The following is a 24,151-nucleotide window of genomic DNA, read 5'->3' as shown; positions in this document are numbered from 1 at the left end:
GAGACGCGCATGCGCCTGAGCGCTGCCTCGCCGCAGGGCTACCCCGTTACTCTTTTCCCGCGGCTCTGCTGCGTCCCCCCAATGGCGCTGAACAAGTCGATGCACGCGCGGAACCGTTACAAGGACGCGCCGCCCGACTTCGCGTACCTGGCCTCCAAGTACCCCGCCTTCCGCCAGCACGTGCACACCACGCTGGCCGGCCGTGCCAGGTGCGCGCCGCTCCCATTGGCCCGCGGGAGGAGGGGAGGGACAGGGCTTGTGGCCAGGAGTTAGCGCGGAGTAGGCGGGGGGGGGGGCTAGCGCGGGGGTGCCCGCCCCCCCAACTGCCTTGGTGCCTCGTTGCAGTCTCAACTTCAAGGACCCGGAGGCGGTGCGCGCCCTGACCTGCACGCTGCTGCGCGAGGACTTCGGCCTGGCCATTGACATCCCGCTGGAGCGGCTCATCCCCACTGTCCCGCTGCGGCTCAACTACATCCACTGGGTGGAAGACCTGGTGGGGCCATGTGGCGCCGAGGGGCTGGCTGTGCGGCGAGGCATTGACATAGGTACCCGCTGTGCCCCCTCTTGCTCGCTCTTAGGAGGAGGAGAGAGGTTCTGCCGTTCACCTGCTGATGCCCGCAGGACAGTTTGGGGAAATAAATGTGCCTGCAAGTGTTGGTAGGCCGGAGCGTTCCTCCCCAGGCTCAAGCATCTCCTTGGTTCAGATGAGCAAATGCCACTTGCTTAAGCTGAACTTTTGGTCTGGCCCAGTCTTGAACTCTCTCAAGCTTAGATTTTCTCTTTATGCAGAATTGTGCCCTGTGGCAGCATGCCAGATGGCTGCCTGCTTTTAAGGTCGTTTGCTACCATGTTCAAAGGAATAGTTCAGGGTTGATTCAGCCATATTTGGCCTTCAGGGCCATGTCATCTGGCCCCCAGGGCTCCCAACAGGTCTGGACATGTGAGGGTAGGGAGAGCGGTGGCACTGCACCACTGCTGCCAAATCTCTGGACCCATGGTGAGCCCTGTGCACTGCATCTAGTGCACAGGTCTGGATGTGGGTGGTGCCAGTCCCCAGGGCCAAATCCCATTATACAGGGGGCAGAGGGAGCAGTGCTGCCCCTCCAGGCCCAATCCCAGTGGGTGGCGGGCAGGAGGGCACAGTGCTGGCCTCCCAGGGTCTATGCTACTCATTTGGCCCATAGGGCCAAAAGTTTGAGCGCCATTGTTCTAGTTCATGTTGCTTAAGGTTTTTTTTTTTTTTTTTTAATCACGCTGCTTCCCAGCTTGCTGATTTTATTTTTTTTTCCTGCCTGGTGGAAATTTAGCTTGCAACTCCTACGTGTTCAGGCAACCCCCGCTTAGTGCTGTTAATTGGTTCTGGAAAAAACAAGCATTAACTGGAATAGCATTAAGCAAAACCCAATTTCGTATAGGAATTAATGTAAATAAATATAATTCGTCTCACCCTGCTGTGGGCCCCTGCTGGTCCCTGAGGCACTGGTGTGTGCTCTGTGCTTGTGTCCACCCTCCCACTCACTGCCACTCACCATTTCTTGCTGCCGCTGCTTCCTCCTAGCCCGCCTGCCGGCTGCTCTGGCACCAAGCTCCTGCCACCTAGCCCTGGGCCGCCACTGGCTCTGGCTCCAGGGTAGCAGTGTGGGCCCTGCTCACTGCTTCTCCTCAGCCCTCCACATTAAGTGGAGGTTGCTTGCATTTGATGATAAGAGCCCAGCTCATATATATATTTTTAAATCTCAATTGATTTTGATGTGGAGTTCTTCAGGGACTAAAGTAGAAAGGGGACTTAGAAGTCAAAGAAAATACAACTAGATCTGTTTGCTATATCTATTCAGTAGGTTTTCTGTGTATAGAGATTAAAATAGGGTATAAGCACATATAGTGCTACTTAAATTATTTAGGTAGAACAAGCCATTTGCAAATCCTGTTGATTTTTATATTATAAAAAGGTACTGCTTAACCTAATTTAAAGATTTGGGCTAGGTCTTGCTGGAACAGGGTAGCTGAGATGTTCACACTTCACTAAGGCTGATTGCTCCTTTTATTTAAGCAGTCATGCTTAACGTGTACCTAGGTGTTTATTTCTCATTACAAATTGTCATACTTATTCAGAGCTGTGTTTGATGGGGTCCATCAGTTGAGCCACTTTACTCTTCTGTATGTCTGTGTTGTACTGTTGAGTCTGTTATGACAGCAGCAGCTGACATGGCTGGGAAAAGAAAAGCTCTCAGTCCCAGGGTTTTCAGGATTATTTGACCTCTGCATTTCAGGAAATTCTTTGGCTGGTGAATAAGCCTGCCGTATGCCATGTATGCTGTATTACTTAAGTGAGGTCAAATGTACACAGGTTAATGTTCTCTTACTATCTGCCAGCAGTGAAATCTCTAGTTTCAGTTGATTTATTTATGGTTTAAACCAGTCAGTTAACAGAGATTTAGACGATTAAACAGTGATTAATTTACATGTTTGCTGCCGTTTGGGAATAAAGGCTCTCCTTGTCGTGGCAGCAGCTAGAACTCTTTTTGCATATACATCTAAGAAAAATGGGGTTTAATTTCTAAAATGTTTTTAAGGATTCTGTAGAAGTAATAGAAGTTCTCTGAACTGGTGCCTTTTGTTAGTTTAGCTCTGTTATTCCTTTTTAATCTTCATTTTTAGGTAGATATTTCTTCTTTGGAAGAATTATTTTGTGTAGGTAAATCTGAGTGAAAGAAATTCTTTATCAAACTGAAAGGAGAAAGTGGATTCCCTAGGTATATCTATTCCATTTTATTTGACAGAGGTTTGTTGCTTAAGCTTTCTGAAGCTGAAATATTAAAATGCTAGAATTTGACAAAGTTCCGGTTTGGAAACTTCAGTGACCACTGCCTTCTTTCTTTTTAAGTGAATTTAATGTATTCTTGACATTTGTTAATTTTTGGTTCTGTCCTGCCCCCTCCCCCGTTAACATATGTTTCAGATGCGCTTTTTCTGAAATTTACCTTCTTTTAGAAATCTCTGAGTGTACTGTCTAACAGCTCCCCCAAAGGTTGTCTCAAGTACTTCTGTTGTTCCACTGTATTGGAAATAATTCTGTATTCCCCGACCTGCTTGCTTGGCCGTGTGTGTCTGTGTGTGTGTGTGTGTGAATAAAAATCTGTAGGGGTAACACTTATCACCGAAGTAAAGAATTCAACCTGATTCCAAAGTACTGTCTCAGAATATCCAGTTCTGCTGGTGAAAGACATCAGTCCTCCCTTACCATCTTTCTTGTATTACGGACACATTTTATTTAATATTGGTTTGAGGGCTCAGTGTCCTGCCAGATAAACTGACTTATGCATATTTATTAGTAACTGAGTAATACGTGTCATCCAGATGGTTGTATATTGTACAATTCAGTCACTTTGTATTCAGATAGCCAGCCATTACTAAGATGCACTTCTTTTTCTTATCAGAAAATAAGCGTGTATTTTGTTCTCATTTCTTGTATAGGTTATACTGAGCCTCAGACTGTCAAACCTTCAAGAAAAAAACCCATATTTGAAGGAACAGAAAAGTTCTCATGTTTGATGCAATAAATAAAGTGTATGACTAGTTCAGTTGAGAAATACAGAAGAGAAACATTTTTGTAATAAATTAGTTACGCTTTCTGAATAGACTGGAATTATACTTGGTCATTAGTGTGTGAATTGGGCTCTGTCCTGTTAGCTTGATCAGTCCTTGACTGAGGTTCCTATGTCTGGAATAGGTGAGATTTTTCCATGAAGTAAATGCGTCTTTGAAAATGTTCTTGTTTTAATCGGAAAGCAAAGGCATTTACTTTCTCGTTGTCAGGTTGGTTGGATATTGGTTAGCATTCTCTTGAAGCTGATTGCTATGAACAGTAATAACAACATGTATATTGTACCAAAAGATGGCAATTTGTGTAAACTTTAATTTTCTAGTTTCATTGATTTTTGTTTACATCTCTTTCTTGGCAGGTACAGGGGCATCATGCATCTACCCTTTACTTGGAGCCACATTGAATGGCTGGTATTTCCTTGCAACAGAAGTGGATGATATGTGCTTCAATTATGCAAAGAAAAATGTGGAACAGAATAATTTATCTGATCTTATAAAAGGTACCATAGAATAAATATAAGTAGCTATAATTCCGTCCATGTTTCCACTTCTATTTTTAAACAGACATAGCTAAGTATTTGCCATGTTTGGTGACAACTGAGAATTCTTGCTTTTGCTAATTGGATGCTGAGTGAAAACCAAGGTATTTTTGGTGGGGGAAACAAGATTGATTTTCATAGGAAAAGAAACTACAAGTGGTGTCTTCATTTACCTTGGAATCTACTTTAGCAAAAATATGAGCTGGAATAAGCACGTAGAAAATGTTTTGCTCTAACATTTACAACCCTTGCGTGGAGTATTATCTTTTTACAAGCAGACAGATAGAAGAGTAGTTTTGGAAGCACTAAAGGTCTGTAGATTCAAGGTAGAGTCCATTTTATTGTATAGAGCAGAACTCTGAGGTGGTGACCCTAGGGTGCATCCAAAAACCAGAAAGGCTTCTAATTAATGTTTAAGGCTGCTTTTCTCTCTACGTAATTCTACAGTTGGGAGGCTTACGCACTCTGATAAATGTGAGTACCTTAGCTCAGTTAAGAACTCTAAACTACTGGTTGAAAATTAGATCTTTTACACCTACCAGGTATCTAAAGAAGTGTATTCTAGAAGCCTGTCTGTTGCCAAATACACCCATATTTGAATGGCTAAATAATGTCTATATTCTCCTCCAGACAAATGGCCTGGGAAATGTACTAAGAGTCACTGACCCAGTATTTTCCCTGTACAAGACATACATTTATTAATTAAAAATGTCAGCATGCAGATGTATATGCTGGCAGTAAGATTATCTTAAACCTCTCCCTTTTTTAAGATTAATAAAACATGTCTTTGACCTAGAAACCTACCTGTCTGTGGCACAAAGTTCAAACAACGAGAAGCCATTATTAGATTGGCTCCCTCTAATGAGAGCATTAGTTGTCGTGGGTCAGGTGGTGTTGGAACTTGTTTGGATAGAATATGCTTCTGTGGGAAGAATGAAGTAAATGACTTAAATGATTATTTGTGGTCTTTTTTTCCTTTGAAGAACTAAGATGAAAATGAATCTTTCCATCACTGGAAAATATTATATACTAGGCTAATGAAGAACAAACCATCTAGCTTCTCTAATACTTTGAAGCCTGTTTTATGTTCCTTAGGTGTAATTGTGCTACTTGCATTAAGAATAAGGGCCAAAATCAAGGCATATCTCCTCTTTTGTTTTATTGTCCACTGCTTCATATTACCAAGCAACTACTCATTTCACGATTTTGCAGTTTTCTCGGAAACCATGGAAAAAAGCAGTTTCCATGATCACTGCAAAAACTAGTGGTCCTTGCAATTTACATGGAATCTCTCGGGGGGAAAAAACTTACTAAAAATAAAAGGCTGGCTTCCTAGTGGGAGCCAGTGACTGCTGCAGCCCAGCCTTGCAGCATGCCAGTAGGGGGAGCTGCCATCACAAAGGGGAGCAGCCAAGATGGTTACCCCTCCCTCTGCTGCTGATTGGCTGAAAGGGCTATCTTTTGTGGGGCTCCCCCTGCCATCCCTTTCCCTGCCCTCCCCTCCACACCCCCCTTCCTCTGTACCCTTTCCACGTGTTCCATGTGTCCCTTCCCCTCGACTCCCATCCGCACCATTCTCCTGCGCTCTTGCCCTTCACTGCGCTCCGGCTCCCTGCTGCACTGTACTCCCCTTGTTCCATGTGTCCCTTCTCCCATCCCATTTCCTTTTGTTCCACGTGTCCCTTTCCCTGTGCCCCTTCACTCTGCTCATCCATTTCCTGGCAGTCCCCCTCACTGCCCTTTTCCCCCTTCCCCCACTGCCCTTTTCCTTTGCGCTTCCTGTGCCCCTTTCCCAGCCATAGCAGCTGTTAGCTGGACCTGTACTCAATTCTAAGACTAGTGGTTGTGCCCCCACCCCCACCCTCCCGGTGCTGAACAGGGTAGAAAAGCCTAGTCCTACGTTCAAGTAAGTTTGGTACTAAACTTGCACAGAACATTTGCACATCAACATGGTCTCGTTCTCCGTCAGTCACCTTGATATACACACTTTCTGTGCAGTTGTAATATTTTTTTTCAATAATATTTAGCGAAGGGGAATAAATAGGAGACATTGCTTTCTGATTGATCCTTGTGAATTAATTTCAAGTAAAGTTTGATGTTGTGCAGTATGCTTCAGCCAGGACAGTCTGCTAATCTAGGGCTCTCCTCTCTCTCCTCCCATCCTTTCCTTTTTTAAATAGTCATAAAAGTTAAAATGTTCAAATTTTGAACAGCTTTATTGGATGTAGTAATTCTGGAACCTCATGTCCAATTGGCAGCTAATATTTTGTAAACATTCTACCTCTGGCTCTCATCTAGATGATCATTTTGCAACTGATCCAACAGATTGTGCTAATTTTTGAGGGGATAAGGATTGGGTTTATAGTTGCATCTAAGATTTCATTATAATTATAGCTGCTGCAAAACAATTCTGTTACACCATGTGTAAGAAAGACCTGTTCACATATGTTCCTGTAATGAGAGAGAGTAAAGCTTTCATTTGCAATGGAGAGTGGTTAATGCTTGCTCTGCCTTGTATATGTTTTTGACAGATTTAGGCTATAATTAACATATAAGATACTGAAGTTAATTTTAGTTCCTCACCAAAGAAACCTGCTTTTTCTCCTAGTGGTTAAAGTACCACAGAAGACGCTTCTAATGGATGCACTAAAAGAGGAATCTGAGATCATTTATGATTTTTGCATGTGTAATCCTCCCTTTTTTGCCAACCAGCTGGAAGCTCAGGTATAGTATGTCTACAGATTATATGTTGTATACCATAGTTACCCGAATCAAAAATGACCCCCTATAATTAGATTCTATACATGGATTATAAATTTATTACAGTTTTCCACATATTAAATCTGATTATTGCGGGGGGGTGGCGGGGGGTGGGGTCATCTTAAATTCATCCTCCCCATTGTTGTGGTGGGAAAAAGAATGACGGGGACTTTTTAAAAAGGTTCAGAATTTGTACTCATGAAATAAGAATGCTGTGTCAGAATGCTCAGTGAAATGCAACTTTTCTGCAAGTCTTCACCTCTGCTGATGCTGAAGATGTTTTTTGCCATCCCATCTGAAAAAATGGGAATGAGCTGTGATAGACTTCTGCTATCTGGTGGTAGAGGTGTAATATTAAAATGTTACACTTACATTGATCTTAAAAATGTGTAAGCATTACTCTATGTGGGGAGTGCGGTTGGTTTGATGGCTTTAGGACCTGGCAGACAGTTGAGGGGAATGACTTTCTTTCTAATAAATGCTTGATCTTTTTGCCCAGGGTGTAAATTCTCGAAATCCTCGACGCCCACCTCCCAGCTCTGTAAACACTGGGGGGATTACTGAGATCATGGCTGAAGGAGGAGAACTAGAATTTGTAAAAAGAATAATCCATGATAGTCTGCAGCTCAAAAAGAGATTGCGGTAAGAACTGGTCCCGTTTTCCCCCTGGAGGAAATTGCTTCAAACTGATTTTTACTACTGCAAAATATCTTAGTTTGTCTGAAAATCCAATTACGTGGCAAATTAACTTTTGTTTCTCTTAATAGCCATTTTCCAAAGAGATAGCTTAACTCATTTGACACATGAACCTGCATCGCATCGACGAACTACAAAGTTTACATAAAATAAAGCAGTTGATAGATGCTTTCTTTTTCAGATTAATACATTACACTTGATGCCAATGAACTTCATGTAGTCCAGCAATCTGTAGTTGAATTGGAAAATACTTTCCCTACCCCCCGCCCCCTTTTTGAAGGCATCCAGCCTCGATTTAAAAACGCACAGGAAAGAGCTGTCTACCATATCCCTTGATAATATGCTCTTTTACTGTTACAATTAAAACATGCAGCCTTTTCATCTTGAACATTACTGATTTAAAACTTCCAGCTATTAGGTCTTAGCATAACTTTATCTGTTAGATTAGAGCCCTCTAGCACCAGCTGCCTTCTCCCTACGTAAGGAAGTGAGCCTAAGCTATGATGATACCACTTCTAAGCATTCTCTTTAGTACGCTAAATGGATTTGTCCACTGCAATATGATTTTTTCCAAACTGTAAATGATGCCTGTAGATCTTCTGAATTCTCTGCAACCTTTAATAAGCTTGAGACTTTGTACATTAAATGTCCATATATTTCACTGGTTTTGCGAGTCGCCTATAGAGAGGTAATATTTGTTTTCCTTTCTCTAGTTTGCTATTCCCTTGTTCATACCTCTGGCAATTATTAGCCCTCAGAGCCAGAGTATTGCATTAGAAGTGCACATCATGTAGGCACTGCCAAAATGTTTTTTCTGTCTTGAAGGTCTTGAGATTAAAAATGCAGAGCTGCATTGATTGCAGGGCTAGAGACCTGTTGAGGCATTAATTTTTTTTTATTTTTTCTTACAAAAAGAAACAATTTCTTAGACTGCAGTTTTATAGGAAGTATGATAATGGAAGTAAAGGAACCTAGACCAGCAGGAGGTAAGTCTGAGATCTTTTAAAGCAACTTAAAATATCACAATTTATTTTTTTCATAGACATTAGGGCTGGAAGGGACCTCGGAAGATCATCGAGTCCAGCCCCCTGCCCAAAGGGCAGGATGTCAGCTGGGGTCATAGGATCCCAGCAAGATAAGCATCCAGTTTCATCTTGAAGGTGTTCAATGAAGGCGCTTGAACAACCTCCGGCGGCAGGCTGTTCCAGACCTTGGGGGCTAGGACAGTAAAGAAATTCTTCCTTATGTCCAGCCTGAAACGATCTTGTAGTAGTTTGTGACCGTTCGTCCTTGTCATCCCTTGGGGCGCTCTGGTGAACAAACGTTCCCCTAGATACTGGTGATCACCCCTGATAAACTTGTAGGTGGCCATCAGATCACCCCTGAGCCTGCGCTTTTCCAGGCTAAAGAGCCCCAGGGCTCTCAGCCTGTCATCGTAGGGTCTGCTTCCCTGACCCCTGATCATGCGCGTGGCTCTTCTCTGGACTCTCTCAAGCTTCTCCACATCCTTTTTGAATTGTGGAGCCCAAAACTGGACGCAGTACTCCAGCTGCGGCCTCACTAAGGCCGAGTACAGGGGGAGAATGACGTCCCGGGATTTGCTTGAGAAGCATCTATGGATGCAAGCCAGCGTTTTGGTCGCTTTACTAGCTGCAGCATCGCATTGCAGGCTCATGTTCATCTTGTGGTCAATGATGACCCCCCAAGTCTCTTTCTTCCATAGTGCTAACCAACATAGCACTGCCGAGCCTATAAGGATGCTGCGGGTTTTTCTTCCCAAGGTGGAGAACCTTGCATTTATCGGCGTTGAACACCATCAGATTCTCATCCGCCCACTTGCTGAGCCTGTCCAGGTCAGCCTGGATCACCCGCCTGTCTTCTGGCATGGATGCTTTGCCCCAAAGTTTGGTGTCATCGGCGAACTTGGCCAGTCCGCTTCTGACTCCAGTGTCCACATCGTTAATGAAGATGTTGAACAGTATGGGTCCAAGGACAGAGCCCTGGGGGACCCCACTGGTCACAGGACACCACGATGAGTGACTTCCATCAATTACTACCCTCTGGGTCCGACCCCGGAGCCAATTTTCCAGCCAGTGGATTGTGGAGGACCCAAGGCGACAATTGGCCAGCTTCTCCAAGAGACGATCATGGGACACCAGATCGAAGGCTTTTTTGAAGTCAAGATATATGACATCAATCTCATCTCCCTTGTCCAGGTGATAGGTCACCTGGTCGTAGAAGGAAATGAGGTTGGTCAAGCAAGACCTACCCGCAACAAACCCGTGCTGGCTATCCCTTAAGATGTTGGCGTCGGCCAGTCCATTAAGGATGGCCTCCTTAATAAACTTTTCTAAGATCTTCCCCGGGATAGAAGTCAGGCTGATGGGCCTATAGTTAGCCGGATCCACTTTCCTCCCTTTCTTGAAGATAGGCACCACGTTGGCCTTCTTCCAGTCTTCGGGCACTACACCAGAGCGCCAAGAGTTTTCAAAGATCCGCGCTAGAGGCTGGGCTATGATGCTCGCCAGCTCCTTGAGTACCCTGGGGTGAAGATTGTCAGGGCCGGCTGACTTGAAGGTATCCAGCTTCTCAAGATGTTCCTTCACAAAGTCAGCATTAATGGAGGGCAGGGGATCACCCTCACCCGGACTTCCCGGCCCTGTAGCAGGCACGGGCATCCCATGGGGCTGATGAAAGACCGACGCAAAGTACCTGTTTAATAGGTTGGCTTTTTCCTGGGCGTCAGTTGTCAGTTGCCCCATCTGGTTCAGCAGGGGTCCAACGTTGCCCCTGCTTTTCCTCCGGCTCCCCACATATCTGAAAAAGGACTTTTTATTGTCCTTGATGCTCAAAGCTAGCTGGAGTTCAGTTGCAGCCTTGGCTTTCCTGGTCTGCTCCCTACAGGACCGGACCAGCGCAGAATAATCCTCCTTGGAGGTGACTCCCATCCTCCATCCTTTGTAGGCCTTTCTTTTTAGCCTCAGGAGGTCTGCTAGGTCCCTGGAGAGCCAGGGGGGCTGCTGTGCCCTCTTGCTGCCTTTCCTCCGAGATGGAATAGACTTAGTTTGTGCATTGAGGATCGCTCCCTTGAGGAGCAACCACTCTTCTTGAACTGCCCTCTCCCTGTGGTCTTGGTCCCTTAGGGCCTCACTGACAAGCCTCCTGAGCTTGTCAAAGTTGGCTTTCCTGAAGTCAAGGACTTGCGTGTTGCTGACTGACTTGCCAGCTTTTCGGCGGATGGTGAAGGTGATCAGCTCGTGGTCGCTGTCACCCAGCTTCCCATCGATCACTAGGTCGCCGACTAGGTCCTCCCCAGTAGCCAGCACCAGGTCGAGCAGCGCTTTGCCTCTCGTTGGCCCATAGACTTCTTGAGTCAGGTAGAGGTCATCCACGCACGAGAGGAAGCTCTGCGACCGCTCAGATTTTGCTGAGCGATCCTCCCACGAGATGTCCGGGTAATTGAAGTCACCCATGACAACCATGGTCCTGGAGCAAGCTGCCTCAGCCAGTTCCTGGGCAAACTCCTGGTCTAGCTCAGGACTTTGGGTGGGAGGTCTGTAATAGATTATGGTAATTCTTATGTGTCTGGCTGCAGTTCTAATTACTGCAGACATTCAGGTAGTACCAGCTTTGTTCCTTAGGAGGAAAACTATACAGGGAAAGAAGTGATATAATTGGAGACTGATTGAACTGATAAAATTGCTTGTAGTACCATATTATCAAGAAACAGATGTAGAAACAATTCCTTAATAGACAAGAAAATTAAGCTTGCTAGTCTTTCCTTTGCAGAGGAGAGTGATGCAATAAAAAATGTTCTTCCAAATGCAGAGAAAAAACAAAAATGTATTGGCTGTTAGTACTGGAGGCTGTCGTGTCAACTTTTTTAATTATATTTAACTTCCAGTTGGTAATGGGTTATATTGTAGGATGAAAGTCCTCACTGCTGTTTGTGAGATAAAGACATAGTGCTAGATTCTTTCAAGACAGTTGTGGACTCCCTGTACCATTGCACATGATAGGTAATGAGATTGGTCTGCAATCTATCAACCAAGCTAGTCTTGTCGTCATTGTCGGCAGTCCCTCGAAGTTGAGGATGATGTCTGTCAGGCTTGATATGGGTCCTCAGGTGACTGGAGCCTGATTCTGGATACACACGTTCTTCAGCAAGGAGGGTGGGGGCATGTTGTTGCTCAGGAGAGTGGGATTCACAGCCCCAGGTTCATCTCCTCCTCCTTCCTCCGCTGCTGCTGTTCCACCTCAGTATTGAGGTGTTGGGCCTCGAAGTGGTGTGCACCTTAGTGGACCAGGTGGTACCAAACCAAATGGTCAGCAGCTTACTTCTCTCAGCCGTTGGTGTCAATGCCTCCGTGCTTGAGGGTGACCTTGAATGAGTCTTTGTACCATTTCCTTTGGCCACCCTTTGAGCTTTGGCCAGTGGAGAGCTGGGAAAAGAGCATCTGGCGAGGGAGGCGGTTCTTGGACACCCGGATGCAGTGGCCCACCCATTGAAGTTGATTTCTCAAGAGCAAGGCTTCAGTGCTGATGGACGCAGGTTCATGGAGGACGCTTGCACTGTTCCGGCGGTTACTTTACTTCTGTTTTATCATACTTCCTATAAAACTCAGCAAGAATTTGTACTAATTCTATTCCAGATTTTGGGCTAACTAAAAAAGATGTTTTCAGCTAGCTATGTCAACAGATGCATACCTTCCTCAATTTCTGCTCTTTACCAGGATAGTCAGGCGATTCAACAAATTCATCCTACTTTCTGAGATGTGGGGTTTAGAGAGCTGGGAATTGAGAGAAACAGTTTCACACTGGTTTTTCATTGGGTGGAATTTCTAGGTAGTAGGCCTGGTTCTCTGACACAAGCATGTAGTTTGTAGTTAATTATATTCTCTTCACACACTAAAGTAAAAATTGAACTATTAAAATAAGTGATTGCTAAGGGTTGACATTTTTCCAGACCACTGGAGTCGCCTCACAGAATGGGACTCTTGCCTAATTAGATGCTCTTTAAAAGCTTAGTATCTAACTTTTAATGCTGTAAAAATCCCAGTATGGAAGCTTCTTTTCCAGTGCTTTCCTTGGTCCCTAACTTGGTCCATTTGACAAAATCATATTGTACATGTGGGCACATTGTACAATTTCAGCAGGAGAGGATTCCTCTTCAATGATGTTTTTAGATTTCTGGTGGAAATGGTCCTTGAAGTTAGTTGCTAATTTCATTTGATCTGTGTTTCTAAAAAGCACTGATTGTAAATTGTTGTCTGCAGATGGTACAGCTGCATGCTAGGAAAGAAATGCAGTTTAGCTCCATTAAAGGAAGAGCTTCGTATCCAGGGGGTAAGTCTTTATCTAAACATAGTAAGTTTGCATATACTTTTTCTTGAACTTTTCTGTGTGCATTACCTACCCCTGGCATTTAATATTAATTTGTTCTTTGAAAGGTGCTTCTGTATTATGGCAGAATTAGCTCTGAGTTTTAAACTTGGAGCAGATTCACTCTCATAAAGAGATATTGTGTCCTCTTTATTTTTTTCAGAACGTACTCTTTGATTACCAGATTAATTGTTGAGAACTTATTAAACTCCTTTAGGACCTTAATTTTCCTTGCCTTTCTGGCTGACACGTTTGACTTACCATATGGACACTTCATAGTTAAAGGAAATTGAAAACTAGTCCCTCAATTATGTTTGAAGAAACTTGCTTATAAAATAATTAAGCAAAGTTTTTAATAATTTATAGTTAAGCCAGGGGTGGTGGCTTAGATCATATAGTGCCATTGGCTGAGTTACCTGTGATGTTATGTTATTTCTCAGTTAATTTGTACTCTTGTATACTAATGAAGTCAGTATGAGAAGGACTATATACACACATTAAGAGGCCTGATTTTCTGCCCCAGGTGATCAGTTAATTTACTAAACAGTGAATCGGCTTTTTGGGTGTTAAGCACTAGCCTTCTTGCTTCTTCCAACCAGCATCTTATCTCAGTGGGTTTCCTTAGAAATAGCAGAGGCTGGCAATTTCTGTATTTATTCAATTTATTTGTCCTGCAGTAAGGACTTCCACGTGGTGGGGAGGAAGGCAGAAACAGAATCTTTTCACTTTCTGATACTGCAGCTTACATACCATCACTAGCAAGGGGTAGGTACCAGATATAGATGTAAATATTTCTGGCAGAAGTTTCCATCAGGGTGATGGATTTTGTTTTTATTCAGATATTATGGGGTAGAGGCAGTAAATATGAAGAATGATGGAATCCATGGTTTCCATTGCATTTTAAGTTATCCTTTTTTTTAAATTCTGGGATTTTTTTATAATACAAGGCCAGTTAAAGCTGCTGGAGACTGCAAAGATCTAGTCCTGGAGGAACACAGTTGAGTTTTCAGATAAGAATTGGCAATGTCTGTCCTGAAATGCTACTCTTCCATGTCTCTTACCTCTTGCACTTCATCAAAATGGCTACCACTAAAGCCTCTAATAACACCTTCTTGGCCAAATATTGGGGGCCACTTACTCCTTCTTTGTTATTCTTGACTAGGCAGCTGCCTCTGACACTGATCTGATCACTCCTCCTACATATCTGATTGTTCCTTTGATATCTTGTACAGTAGGTTTTCTTCTCCATCTTGGGATGTGTGTCACTTAGAACTGTCCTCAGCTCCCTCTTTTTCTCTCTTTATACTTTATTTTTCAATGATTTCATGTATAAATATATTTTGAGCACTGTATCTGAAATGGTCAAATTTTTATCTATTCATACTAAAATTTCAACTAGTCTTTCTGACACTTCCTTGAGGAAGTTCAGCTATTGAGTAAAACTTAACGTGACTTAATATGGAATGCTTGATCTTCCCTCAAAACCTTCCCCTCTTTCCAATTCCTGTATTGCTGTGGACAGAATGACTATCCTTTTTGTTGTTCAAATTTATAATCTTGGCTTCATCTTTGACTATTCTTGACTTTATATGTCCAGGCTGCATCTCTAAGACCTGATTTCCCTTCGCTACTCACACTGCCAAAACTTTTCTTAAGCCCTGATCATCTTGGATCTCAACTACTCAGTATCCTCCTCCCTTGAACCAGATGCCTACAGGTGTTCTCTTATCAGTTCAGCTGGCTGCCATCAAAATCATTTTGACTTTGTCATTCAGGCATCCTGCTTTTAAGTCCCTATAGCTTCCCATGTTCCATGGTACGATCCCAATTTCTTCTAGAGGCCCCTCTCTCTGAGCTTTTACCATGAAGTTGTTTCCTGCCTTGACCAGTGATGCCAGTTTCAGGATAAATACTTCTGCATTTTTCTCTCTTGTGAATGGGAAATGTCCTTGGTTGAAATCCATGAGGCCATCTGCAAGTCTGTCCTCACAATCTCACCTGCTATATTGTTACAGTTTAATGCCTGGGCCTGATGGTGAGTTATGATTGGCTAAGAATTATGTCTCATGTTTTGTTACCTTGTTGCTCTTATCCTATTCTTCCCCTTCTGTTATTATGACTAGGGATTGTCTTACATTACGATTTCATGGATTTTGCGGACACCGTGAAATCCAGGATTGTCTGTGAAGTCAACAATAAAAAAAAACTTTAATAAAAATAAAATGCTGGTTCCCCAGTGGGAGTCAGCAGTCCTTGAGGGGGATGGGCCACTGATCCGGGACGGGGAACGTGCTGGCTGGCAGGGCGGCACAAAGGGCAGCAGAAAAGATGGTTACTGCCCACTCATCTTGCCTTACCTGATCCTAGTAGAAGTTTGAGAAACCTAGGAAGGCACATTGCCAGTCCACTTCTGTCAGGGATGGTATTTGCAGTGCACTTAGCCTTCATACAGCAGGTCAAGATGAAGGAGCTCAAACTATTTGAGACAGGGAAATAAACTATGCCTGGAAATGTTTACAGGATTAGGGGGATGACTCTGCATCAGAACTACATAGCAGCAGGGTGACCTAAAGAGGACACTGGGTTGGGACTTGATGTGTGGGTTTGTTCCTGGTTCTGCTGTTAGTCTGCTGGGTGGCCTTAACATCACTCATTTCCATATGTGTCGACTATGGATAACAATATCCAGTGCTTTAAGACCTACTGATGGGAGTGTTCTGTAGGTTTGGTGGTATTACTGGAGTGTTTTGGCTGCATATATGACAAGCACTTCTACAACACTGCCTTTGCTACGCAAAAGGCAGGGCTAAGGGTGGTCTGTGGTGGTTCGTGACCTTCCAGAATACTGAGTTTGCTGACAATCAGGTGTCTATTCCCTGACAGTTGGTGAATGCTAAGTTAAGGTTGCATTGGCATGTACCTTCACTCTGGCCCTAGAGCTGTTGGTAGCCCTTGGGAATTATCTACATGAACCCTCAGCTGCATTCCTTGTTATGTGTAATTATATGTAATGGTGAGGTTGATTAGTTGGAGCAGCTTTGCAGATTTGTCATTGGTCTGAGAACTGGTTGTTGTTGCCTTTCTGGAAAGGTCTGAGCTTCCCTGTATGTGCTTCAGAGTACTTGCACACACACTTCTTTTATAGAGGAAGTTTGCTTCCATTCAGGGGTTTGGCACATGTTCACTTAATAGCTCAATGGGATCTAATCCCCGATTTCAACAATTGCGTCTCCTGTCATGTCACACATATGTGGCAGGAAGCACGAATTTTGGGATCAGGGATCCCAAATGTGCCAGTGCCAGCAGGGAGCCTGGGACACGGTTTTGCAAATGCTGTAGAGGGGGAGTTGATTAACCCCTTCGTGGACTGCACGCACAACTTTTAAAAGTCCCAGCACACACACCCCAGGATTGGGCAGAAGCTCTCTGATTTTGGGATCCCCATGCACAGGAATGTCCAAAAACATGCGCTTAACTTGGCAAACTGCTTTCCTAATAGGTCACTTTCAGCATTGGGACCAGGGTTGTCCCAGTTCCAATGACTACCTCTATCATCAAATGATTGACAGTATCAGCATTGGGTGCTACACATACAAGTTATGGCACTGTACAAACAAGCCACAAAGATGTTCCATATATTTTGTGGAACACCTTTTTGGCTGGTTTTTCCCTTCATGATGCCACCAGACAACTGCACATATAGCCTTGCTACTATTTATGGTGCAGTTAATTAGTTGATCATGCCTTATAGCAGGGTGGATTTGATTTAAATCAAATTGATTTAAACCAGAATTTAAATAATTGGTCAGGAGGCCTTGGTTTAATCACTGTTTTCTACAAAAAGTGCATTTTTGTTGTTTGATATAATGTTAATACATATTATTTACAACTCAGATATAGATGTAGATTTCATTTGTAGAAGGTACGCACTACATTTTAAAGCAGTGATTTATTTTGATATTTTTTCAGATTAATTTTGCAGCTACATCAGAAAACTGAATTATGATTTGATTATTTTATTTACCATAGCTAATTGAAGCAGATGCTTGTTAAGTCATTGGGAGGTGAACTATCTCCAATTCACTAGATTAATCATGGATAGTTGGGGAATATTTTTCCAGCATTAGGAGGACAACAACTGTCACAACTGTAAAACTGATAGCATGGAATCCCATGGATGTAAGCATGTGCAAGGTTTAATGTGAAAAGGGTATTTGTGGGGAGTAAGCTCAGTATTTCTGAGTGCTGGACAAGGCAGCTCTTGTTCTGTTTCCTTATTCATAAGATTTTGTCTTGTGTTTTCTATCAAGTGCCCTTTTCCCTGAGGGGTGTGCACTTTTTGCAGAGGTGAAGTGCAAATATACATGCTTTGGTCACATTTGGTTCTCACAGAATCATAGAATCATAAAAGTAGGGTCGGAAGGGACCTTGTAGATCTTCAAGTCCGACCCCCTGCCTGGGCAGGAAGAAAACCGGGCTCAAATGACCCCAGCCATGTAGGCATCAAGCCGCTTCTTAAAGACCCCCAGGGTAGGAGCCAGCACCACTTCCCTTGGAAGTTGGTTCCAGATCCTAGCCGCCCTGACTGTGAAGTAGTTCCTACGGATGTCTAATCTAAACCTACTCTCCAACAACTTGTGGCCGTTATTCCTTGATAACGGCCAGTCCTTCTTTTAAGGGCAGAGTTAAGACTTGCACCAATATAACCATAACTCTTTATCTCCCAGTTTCCAGAAGTTTTGTATTACTGACCTTCACATTCTAGAAGGGTGAATAACACATAGGACAACCTTAATTTGTTATATTAACAGTGCTTTTTGTCTGTGAAAAGGTGTGTACAATAGAATGACAGCTTTTTAACTTGAAATTTTATGTTGCTCTTTGTAGGTTCCTAAAGTAACTCACACTGAATTCTGTCAAGGCCGTACCATGAGGTGGGCGCTGGCATGGAGCTTCTATGATGATGTACATGTGCCGGTAAGCCTTTGGGGTTTGGTTTGTTTTTCACGGCCACCTACATTTCTCTACAACACAATTACACTATTCCTTTCAACCTTAGGGATTGGGTGGGGAAAACAATGGTCTGAGCTGCATGGCAGTGCAAGCCTGCACTTGGGGCAGTATTAGTCCTTTACTGGACCAGTAATCAACTGTTACTTGAGAATTCTTTTGAACCCCAGCTTCTCTAGAAAGAAATCCAGTCAGAAAAACTTGTCTCTGGGTTTCAGTGGGTCACTTCTTTCTAGGTGCCTAAATATGGATTTAACAACAAAAAAAGCCACTTTTTGAACAGAGTTGGAATTTGTTCAGGTTACCTTTTTTGTGGAGTTCCAGTTTAAGGTGCAACTTTGTCAGTGTCTTACAGCTTCCATGTCTCGGTAAAACTGAAGTTTTGATTACTACCTAAATTAACCGTTTGCTTTTATGGGGCCAAATGTCTTTCATACAATTAGTATGTGCAATAACTGAGTGTGAGAGAAGTAGTGAACAGGCTCAATGTGTATAAGATCAGAGCTGTAATATTAGAGGGTCTTGTGCAGTACTGAGAGCCATGTTTGACAGTTTCCTGTTGAAACAGATGGCAACCAAAGGGACCCCATAAAGGTTTTTAATACTTTAGGATAAAATTCATCCCTGTGCAGCAGGCCAGCTTAAAATATATGTGCCTCTTCAGGCTGTCTTAAAAGTTCTCTGTGAAAGTAGTGTGAGGCACAAGCCATGTCAGTAAATGCATGCTATAGTACAGACATGGGTGTGACAGTTGGCTTCTTTTGTGCATTGTGTGTGAAAGCCATCACATTAATATTGACTTACACAAAGACCATCAGTACTCTGTGTTTTCACTGTTTTTTCTCTTTTTTTTTTGTAGTCGCCTCCCTCTAAAAGAAGAAAATTAGAAAAGCCTCGGAAGCCGATTACATTTATGGTCCTGGCATCTACAATCAAAGAATTATCCAGCAAAGCTTTAGCAATGGGCTGGGATGTTGTGGAAGCAATAGCTGTGGTTACAGCATGGATAGAAAAAATACTTGGTGATCTGAAGGTACAACATTAAGTGTTACATGTGGGAACAGTATAGTAAATTCTAGATGGGCGTTTTTTGTAAATTGTAATTGTGAAATTCTGCTCTTTCCTGTAACAGGTTCAGCATAAAAGTGCTCCATCTGCAAAAGGTGAAGTTAGTCTCTTTTTAACAGCCATTGAAAATTCTTGGATTCATTTGAGAAGAAAGAAACGAGAGAGAGTAAGACAACTACGAGAACTTCCTCGAGCTTCTGAAGATATCCTGCAAGCAATGGAAGAGGAGAGAAGCAGTCAAAAAAATCTGAGCTTAGATTCTGAAAAAAAGACTGAAAGTTCTGAAATAGAGTCTGTGACACTTGAAGATGTCAGCTCAACCAAGACTGACCAGCAAAGTGAAGATTCTCCTGCAAAAGATGAAAACAGCGAGGACCTCATGGAAGAGGACACAGAAACAAAGCAAGTGGAAGCAGTGTTAGTGAGTGAAGACTCCAGTAATATCGAGGAGGAGTCCAGTATTCCAGATGATGTTGGCAAGCTAACAACTGAAAAAGGACAAACTTCCCAAGGAACTAGTGGGCGCTTTCTTTTTAAGTGTTTGATGAATCTGAAGAAAGAAGGGGATGATGTGTTAGTGGAGATGCACTGGGTTGAAGGACAGAACAGAGACTTGATGAACCAGTTGTGCACCTACTTAAGAAACCAAATTCTTCGGCTGGTTGGTAGTTAGCCCTCATTCAGAATACAGTACTTCTGCTATTCAGAATCAAGCACTTCTGGATTTTTGTAAACTTGGTTTTAATAGCTTAAAATCTTATGCTAACACAGTTTTTCTTACAATGAAGAAAACTCCAAATTCAGATGAAAGTCAACTTTATTTTTAAACAGAGCCTTTTTTAACTGCAGAGATTTTCTGGGGATATGACATGATCAGGAAAGGAGTGGGGTGCAGTGCTGTAACAGAATTACACTGTTCTGACTGTTAGATTGAAGCATGTTTTAGTAGCGACAGGGGACTAACTTTAGATGGCAACAGTCCAGCTGATTTGGGTCTCTTTAATCTGACAAAGGGATGCATTTCTCATTCTGCTTTTTGTTAACTAGAAACGATCTTCAACACAATTCTTTTTCTCCCAGTACTACTATGTCAAGGCGAGTTTTGTTCTGAACTTTTTCATGTGTATATTCTTCATATGTGTTGCCCTCTAGAGCCTAGGCTCCATAGGAAGATGCACCTTTCCTTGTTTCCCAAAATATTTAGCCTTCTGGTTTACAGATTGAGAAGAGGCATCAGTTCCCTAAATGCCAGGTTCATGCAAGCACCAAGTAGTTGTGCTGAATGGCATTGGAAACTCTCTGTAAACATCGGGTATGAGTTACTTGGCTCATATAAAACAAAGCAGCAGAGAATATATGCAAGTAGTGGGCTTTAAAGAATAAAATACATTTATTTGAGAGATTACTCCTGTCAAATGGAGTTTAACTGTGGCACATGTCTCTTTGTGTATGTGTATCTGCATGGCATTCCTTGCCCTAATGTGTTGAAATGTGGCATTAAACTCTTGTTCCTGAAGGATGTAGTTTCACTTTAAACTCAAATTTCTTTTTAATGAAGGGAAAATTAAGGAATGACCTTTATTCCTGCAGATCAGAACTTCATTGTAGGGGATGCCAATGGGTGGGAATGCTTCACATTCTGATGGGTGCTAGGTTTCAGCTGCAGAATTTGGGACACCAGTTGCTGCAAAAACCCTGTGCTTTTATAATTCTTCTGTAGATCTAGGAGGCGGTTAAGCTTGTACTACTGGTGTTTCCTGATTCCTGCTGGATCCTAAGACCCTGTCACCCTATGTGAAGGCACAGTAGGAATTGCATAGAGCTAGGCTGGATTAATCTCATAGGCTGCTTACAGACATAGGAAAAAACAAAACAAAACTGCTAAACTCTGTGTGCCCCCACTTTGAGCACAGCGCATGCCCAAAAGAGAGATCACATTAGTTTGACCTGCCTCACCCAACATGTGTATAGATCAGGTGCTTCAGTGGGGCTTTTTTGGCGCTTTTATATAATGACTGCTTGAATCAGCTTTAGATAAAAGCATCAAAAAAGCCCTGCTGAAGCACCCGATCTATACAGAAACTGCAGAGCTGGATTGAACTACTGTGCTTCCAGTTTTTCTTGTTTTGTTTGGGTTTTTTTCATGTCAGTGCCAATGGTGAGTCTTCACAGCATTTGTGGGAGTACTACAGATCTTATTACCCTTACTCACCAGTCAGACCGCTCAAACAACAACCTCTGTCGATGCAGAAACACTTTCTACAGGGCATAGGAGGCAGGTGCTGCAGATACGGCTTATAAAAGACGATGCAGTGTGACACCACAGGTCTGTTCATGGAGGACTCTGAGGTCTTGGAGCAGGAATCAAATTGCAACAATACTTGCATTGTCCCAGCCTAGGACCGGGATAGAAATGTGAAATCCACATGAACAGGAAGTAGGTAAATGATACCTCTGTCAGTAAATACTGCTCTGGTGTGTGCTTCTAGAACACCTTTGAATATTTTGCCCTATTTGTCAAGGGTTCTAGAGAGTTTAATAGAAATGATGCATATTTCACCACCACTGGCCAGAGAAATGTGACCTGTTGTTTAAATTTGGTCTATCGGTTTCTGAACCACTGGTAAACAGTTACACAGCCTTGGATTTGATGTTCTACAACCCAACAAGCTATGAGAACAAAACCTAATCCAAATAAATTTAACAGCCAGCGTGACATACTGAAAGGAAATTGAGGTGTCACCATGCTCTGTCTTTCCCAAATATCTGTGAATTGCCTGATAGTCATGATTCATTGGAAGCTCCATGGAATGCTAGTGAAATTAATACTGTTTTCATATACAGTAAAAGTAAAATGGAAGAAAACACTTGCTTGGAAGAGATGCAATGCATCTACATCCTGGCTTATTGGATTCATTTTGTAGATTTGAAAGATAACTTATTTTCCTATGTTAGAAGTGAAGAGAGTTTCATTTGGAGAGATTTGTGCAGGAGGAGAGTTTGATTCCCAAATTCCCCTCTCCCCCTCAACCAGTGTAAATAATGCTTTATTAATAGTTTCATTATTGATAATTGGCAGTGGATTGTATGTTTTATGAAAATATGTCCATTCATCCCGTTGTGGGTTATAGATGGTATACATGAGCAATTCTCAGATTCTGTGCCGAACTTGCAAAAAGCTGCTTCTGGCAAAGGTGGAGCATGTTGAAATAATGCTTCCTGCTGGGTGTATGTTATTTGTAGACTTAAGATGTTGAGAGGTTATTTTGGCTCACTGAATTGTTAATAAAAATAGTTAAAAGCCAGGGTGCTTTAATACTGCTTGTGGTAGTGCATAGATTCCTCAGCAGTGTTGGTGACGTGAGTGTAGCTTCTACATTCATCCATAAGAAAGATAAAATAGAAAGACAAGCTTCCAAATGCTGCTTCACTTGCACATCTTGTGACTTTGGGTGGTGGAGGGAAAAGCAAGGACCTGAATGACTAGTCAGGTGAGAAGTAGATTGTTCATTCAGCCTGTGGTCTCCATTTGCATGATTGCCGTACTTTTAGGAGTCCTGCGTATAGACTCCTCCTTTACTAACACCTAATAAAAAATATAGTCCCTATCCTAAAGCACTTGCTTTCCATACCAGAGAAGAGAGAGCAGGAGCATTCAGACAGACACATTGCTAACGGACAGGTACCGGTTGTATACCGGACTGAATAACCAAAAATTGGATGATAATGTGTGCAAAAAGTGGCAGCAGCGCCTGTGGGAGCTCCCTCCTTGCCACTGCCAGGCTGCTGCCACCACTGCTTGCGGACAGTCACCATGTGCCACCCAGTCTCCGGGGACATGTGGTGTTCATGCCTGGGGCCTCTGCTCCTGTAGCACGCTCTTGATGTCCTTCCAGTTTGATGGCCCTTGACGTGGCTTGCTGGGATAGATGCAACCTCAGTTTCCTGGTCGTCGGGTGAGAAAATGAAATGTGTAGCTGGAAGTTGTGCACATCTGGACCAGGGTGCTGTGTCTGGTGGCACTATAAGGTGGATGTCCCTCAGGGCCCCGGAGCAGAAGAGCTGCAGGGGCTAGTTCCCCCTGCCCCGTGAATGCCAGGCTGCTTTTCCACGGGGAGCAAAGGTAGGTATTTGCACCACCATGGTCCTGGGGGAGCTCGCCAGTGCCCCCCTTCCCCCTGCTAAGGGGTGCTCCAGTTAACAGCTGGCCCGGCTCAGCCCTGCCCCGTACTGTGTAGCGCGCCACTGCGTCTGCGCACCTAGCCGCGTCACCCCCCCCTTTCACGTGGCCTGCAGCAGGGGGCGCTCTATGACCGCCTCTATGGTTACCGCCCGGCTTTGAGGAGCGGTGCCCCACCTCCACGCCTGTAGTGCTCTGCTTCCGGGATGGGGAGGGCGCTCTGGCCCTGCTGGCGCCTGCTCTATGGTTCGTTAGGCGGCGGCGGCGCTCGGTTTGAATGGCGCGGCGCGAACATGGCGGCGCGGTCGCTTACTCCGCCGCCGCCCCGCCGGCCTGTGCTCAGCCCCACCGGGCCCAGCCCCTCAGGTACGGATGGGGGGAGCCCAGGCAGGGACAGCAGCAGCCGGGATGCGGTGTTAAGAAGAACGGCGCTGCCACGCTCCGGGGTTTGGGCGTTGTGCTTAACGTCTGTGCTTTGGAAATGGGAAAAACGTAGTTCTTTATATATATATATATATATATATATATGTGTGTGTGTGTGTGTGTATCTAGATAGATAAATAGCTAGATATACCTATATAGATATAAAAAGAGCTATGCTTTTCTCGTTTCCAAAGAGTAGACATTAAAACAACGCCCAAACCCCAGAGCGTGGCAGCGCTGGAAGAATAAATCACAGCAATAACTGCAGCCATGGCTTGTTGTGAGCAGTAGTTATTGGTGGTGATCGTAGGGATAGTAATGGTAACATGAGCTGGTGAGGAGCACGGGTAACACCCATAGAGAGAGCCATGGGGACCAATGATGAGGACTGCAGTGATGGGTAACAACAGCAATAGCAATCACGGATGATGAGGATGATGCCCCTTGTAACAGCAAGAATGGTTAATGATGGTGACAACCATTGTAATCA

General features: G+C 43.6%; 2 protein-coding genes across 4 annotated transcripts in view; both read left to right on the top strand.

Moving 5' to 3' along the window:
- On the top strand, positions 1-20,574 carry METTL16 (methyltransferase 16, RNA N6-adenosine). Its single transcript, XM_014603995.3, has 9 exons — positions 1-209; positions 346-545; positions 3,963-4,103; positions 6,751-6,866; positions 7,402-7,544; positions 12,875-12,944; positions 17,868-17,957; positions 18,850-19,023; positions 19,123-20,574. The coding sequence occupies exons 1-9, from the start codon at positions 10-12 to the stop codon at positions 19,729-19,731; spliced, it is 1,743 nt and encodes a 580-aa protein (XP_014459481.2). The 5' UTR covers positions 1-9; the 3' UTR covers positions 19,732-20,574.
- Positions 20,575-23,468: 2,894 nt separating this feature from the next.
- Positions 23,469-24,151, top strand: part of POLQ (DNA polymerase theta) — a 95,524-nt gene continuing 94,841 nt past the window's right edge. For 2 of the 3 annotated variants that reach the window (XM_019476340.2, XM_014603882.3), the window contains exon 1: positions 23,476-23,604. In XM_019476340.2, coding sequence (XP_019331885.2) covers positions 23,532-23,604 — 73 coding nt within the window. In that variant the 5' untranslated portion in view covers positions 23,476-23,531. Of the gene's footprint in view, positions 23,605-24,151 lie in introns of all 3 variants that reach the window. The other variant, XR_009459009.1, reaches the window with a different exon arrangement.

This window comes from Alligator mississippiensis, chromosome 1 (genome assembly GCF_030867095.1).
Source record: "Alligator mississippiensis isolate rAllMis1 chromosome 1, rAllMis1, whole genome shotgun sequence".
Classification (NCBI taxonomy): Eukaryota; Metazoa; Chordata; order Crocodylia; family Alligatoridae; genus Alligator; species Alligator mississippiensis.
This window is presented reverse-complemented; position numbering and strand designations above follow the sequence as displayed.

Coding starts and splice junctions, on each gene's coding strand:
- METTL16 (XM_014603995.3), top strand. CDS start 10: ATGCGCCTGAGCGCTGCCTCGCCGCAGGGCTACCCCGTTACTCTTTTC. Junction 4,104..6,750: donor TTTATCTGATCTTATAAAAG/GTACCATAGAAT, acceptor TTTTTCTCCTAG/TGGTTAAAGTACCACAGAAG. Junction 19,024..19,122: donor AAATACTTGGTGATCTGAAG/GTACAACATTAA, acceptor TTCCTGTAACAG/GTTCAGCATAAAAGTGCTCC.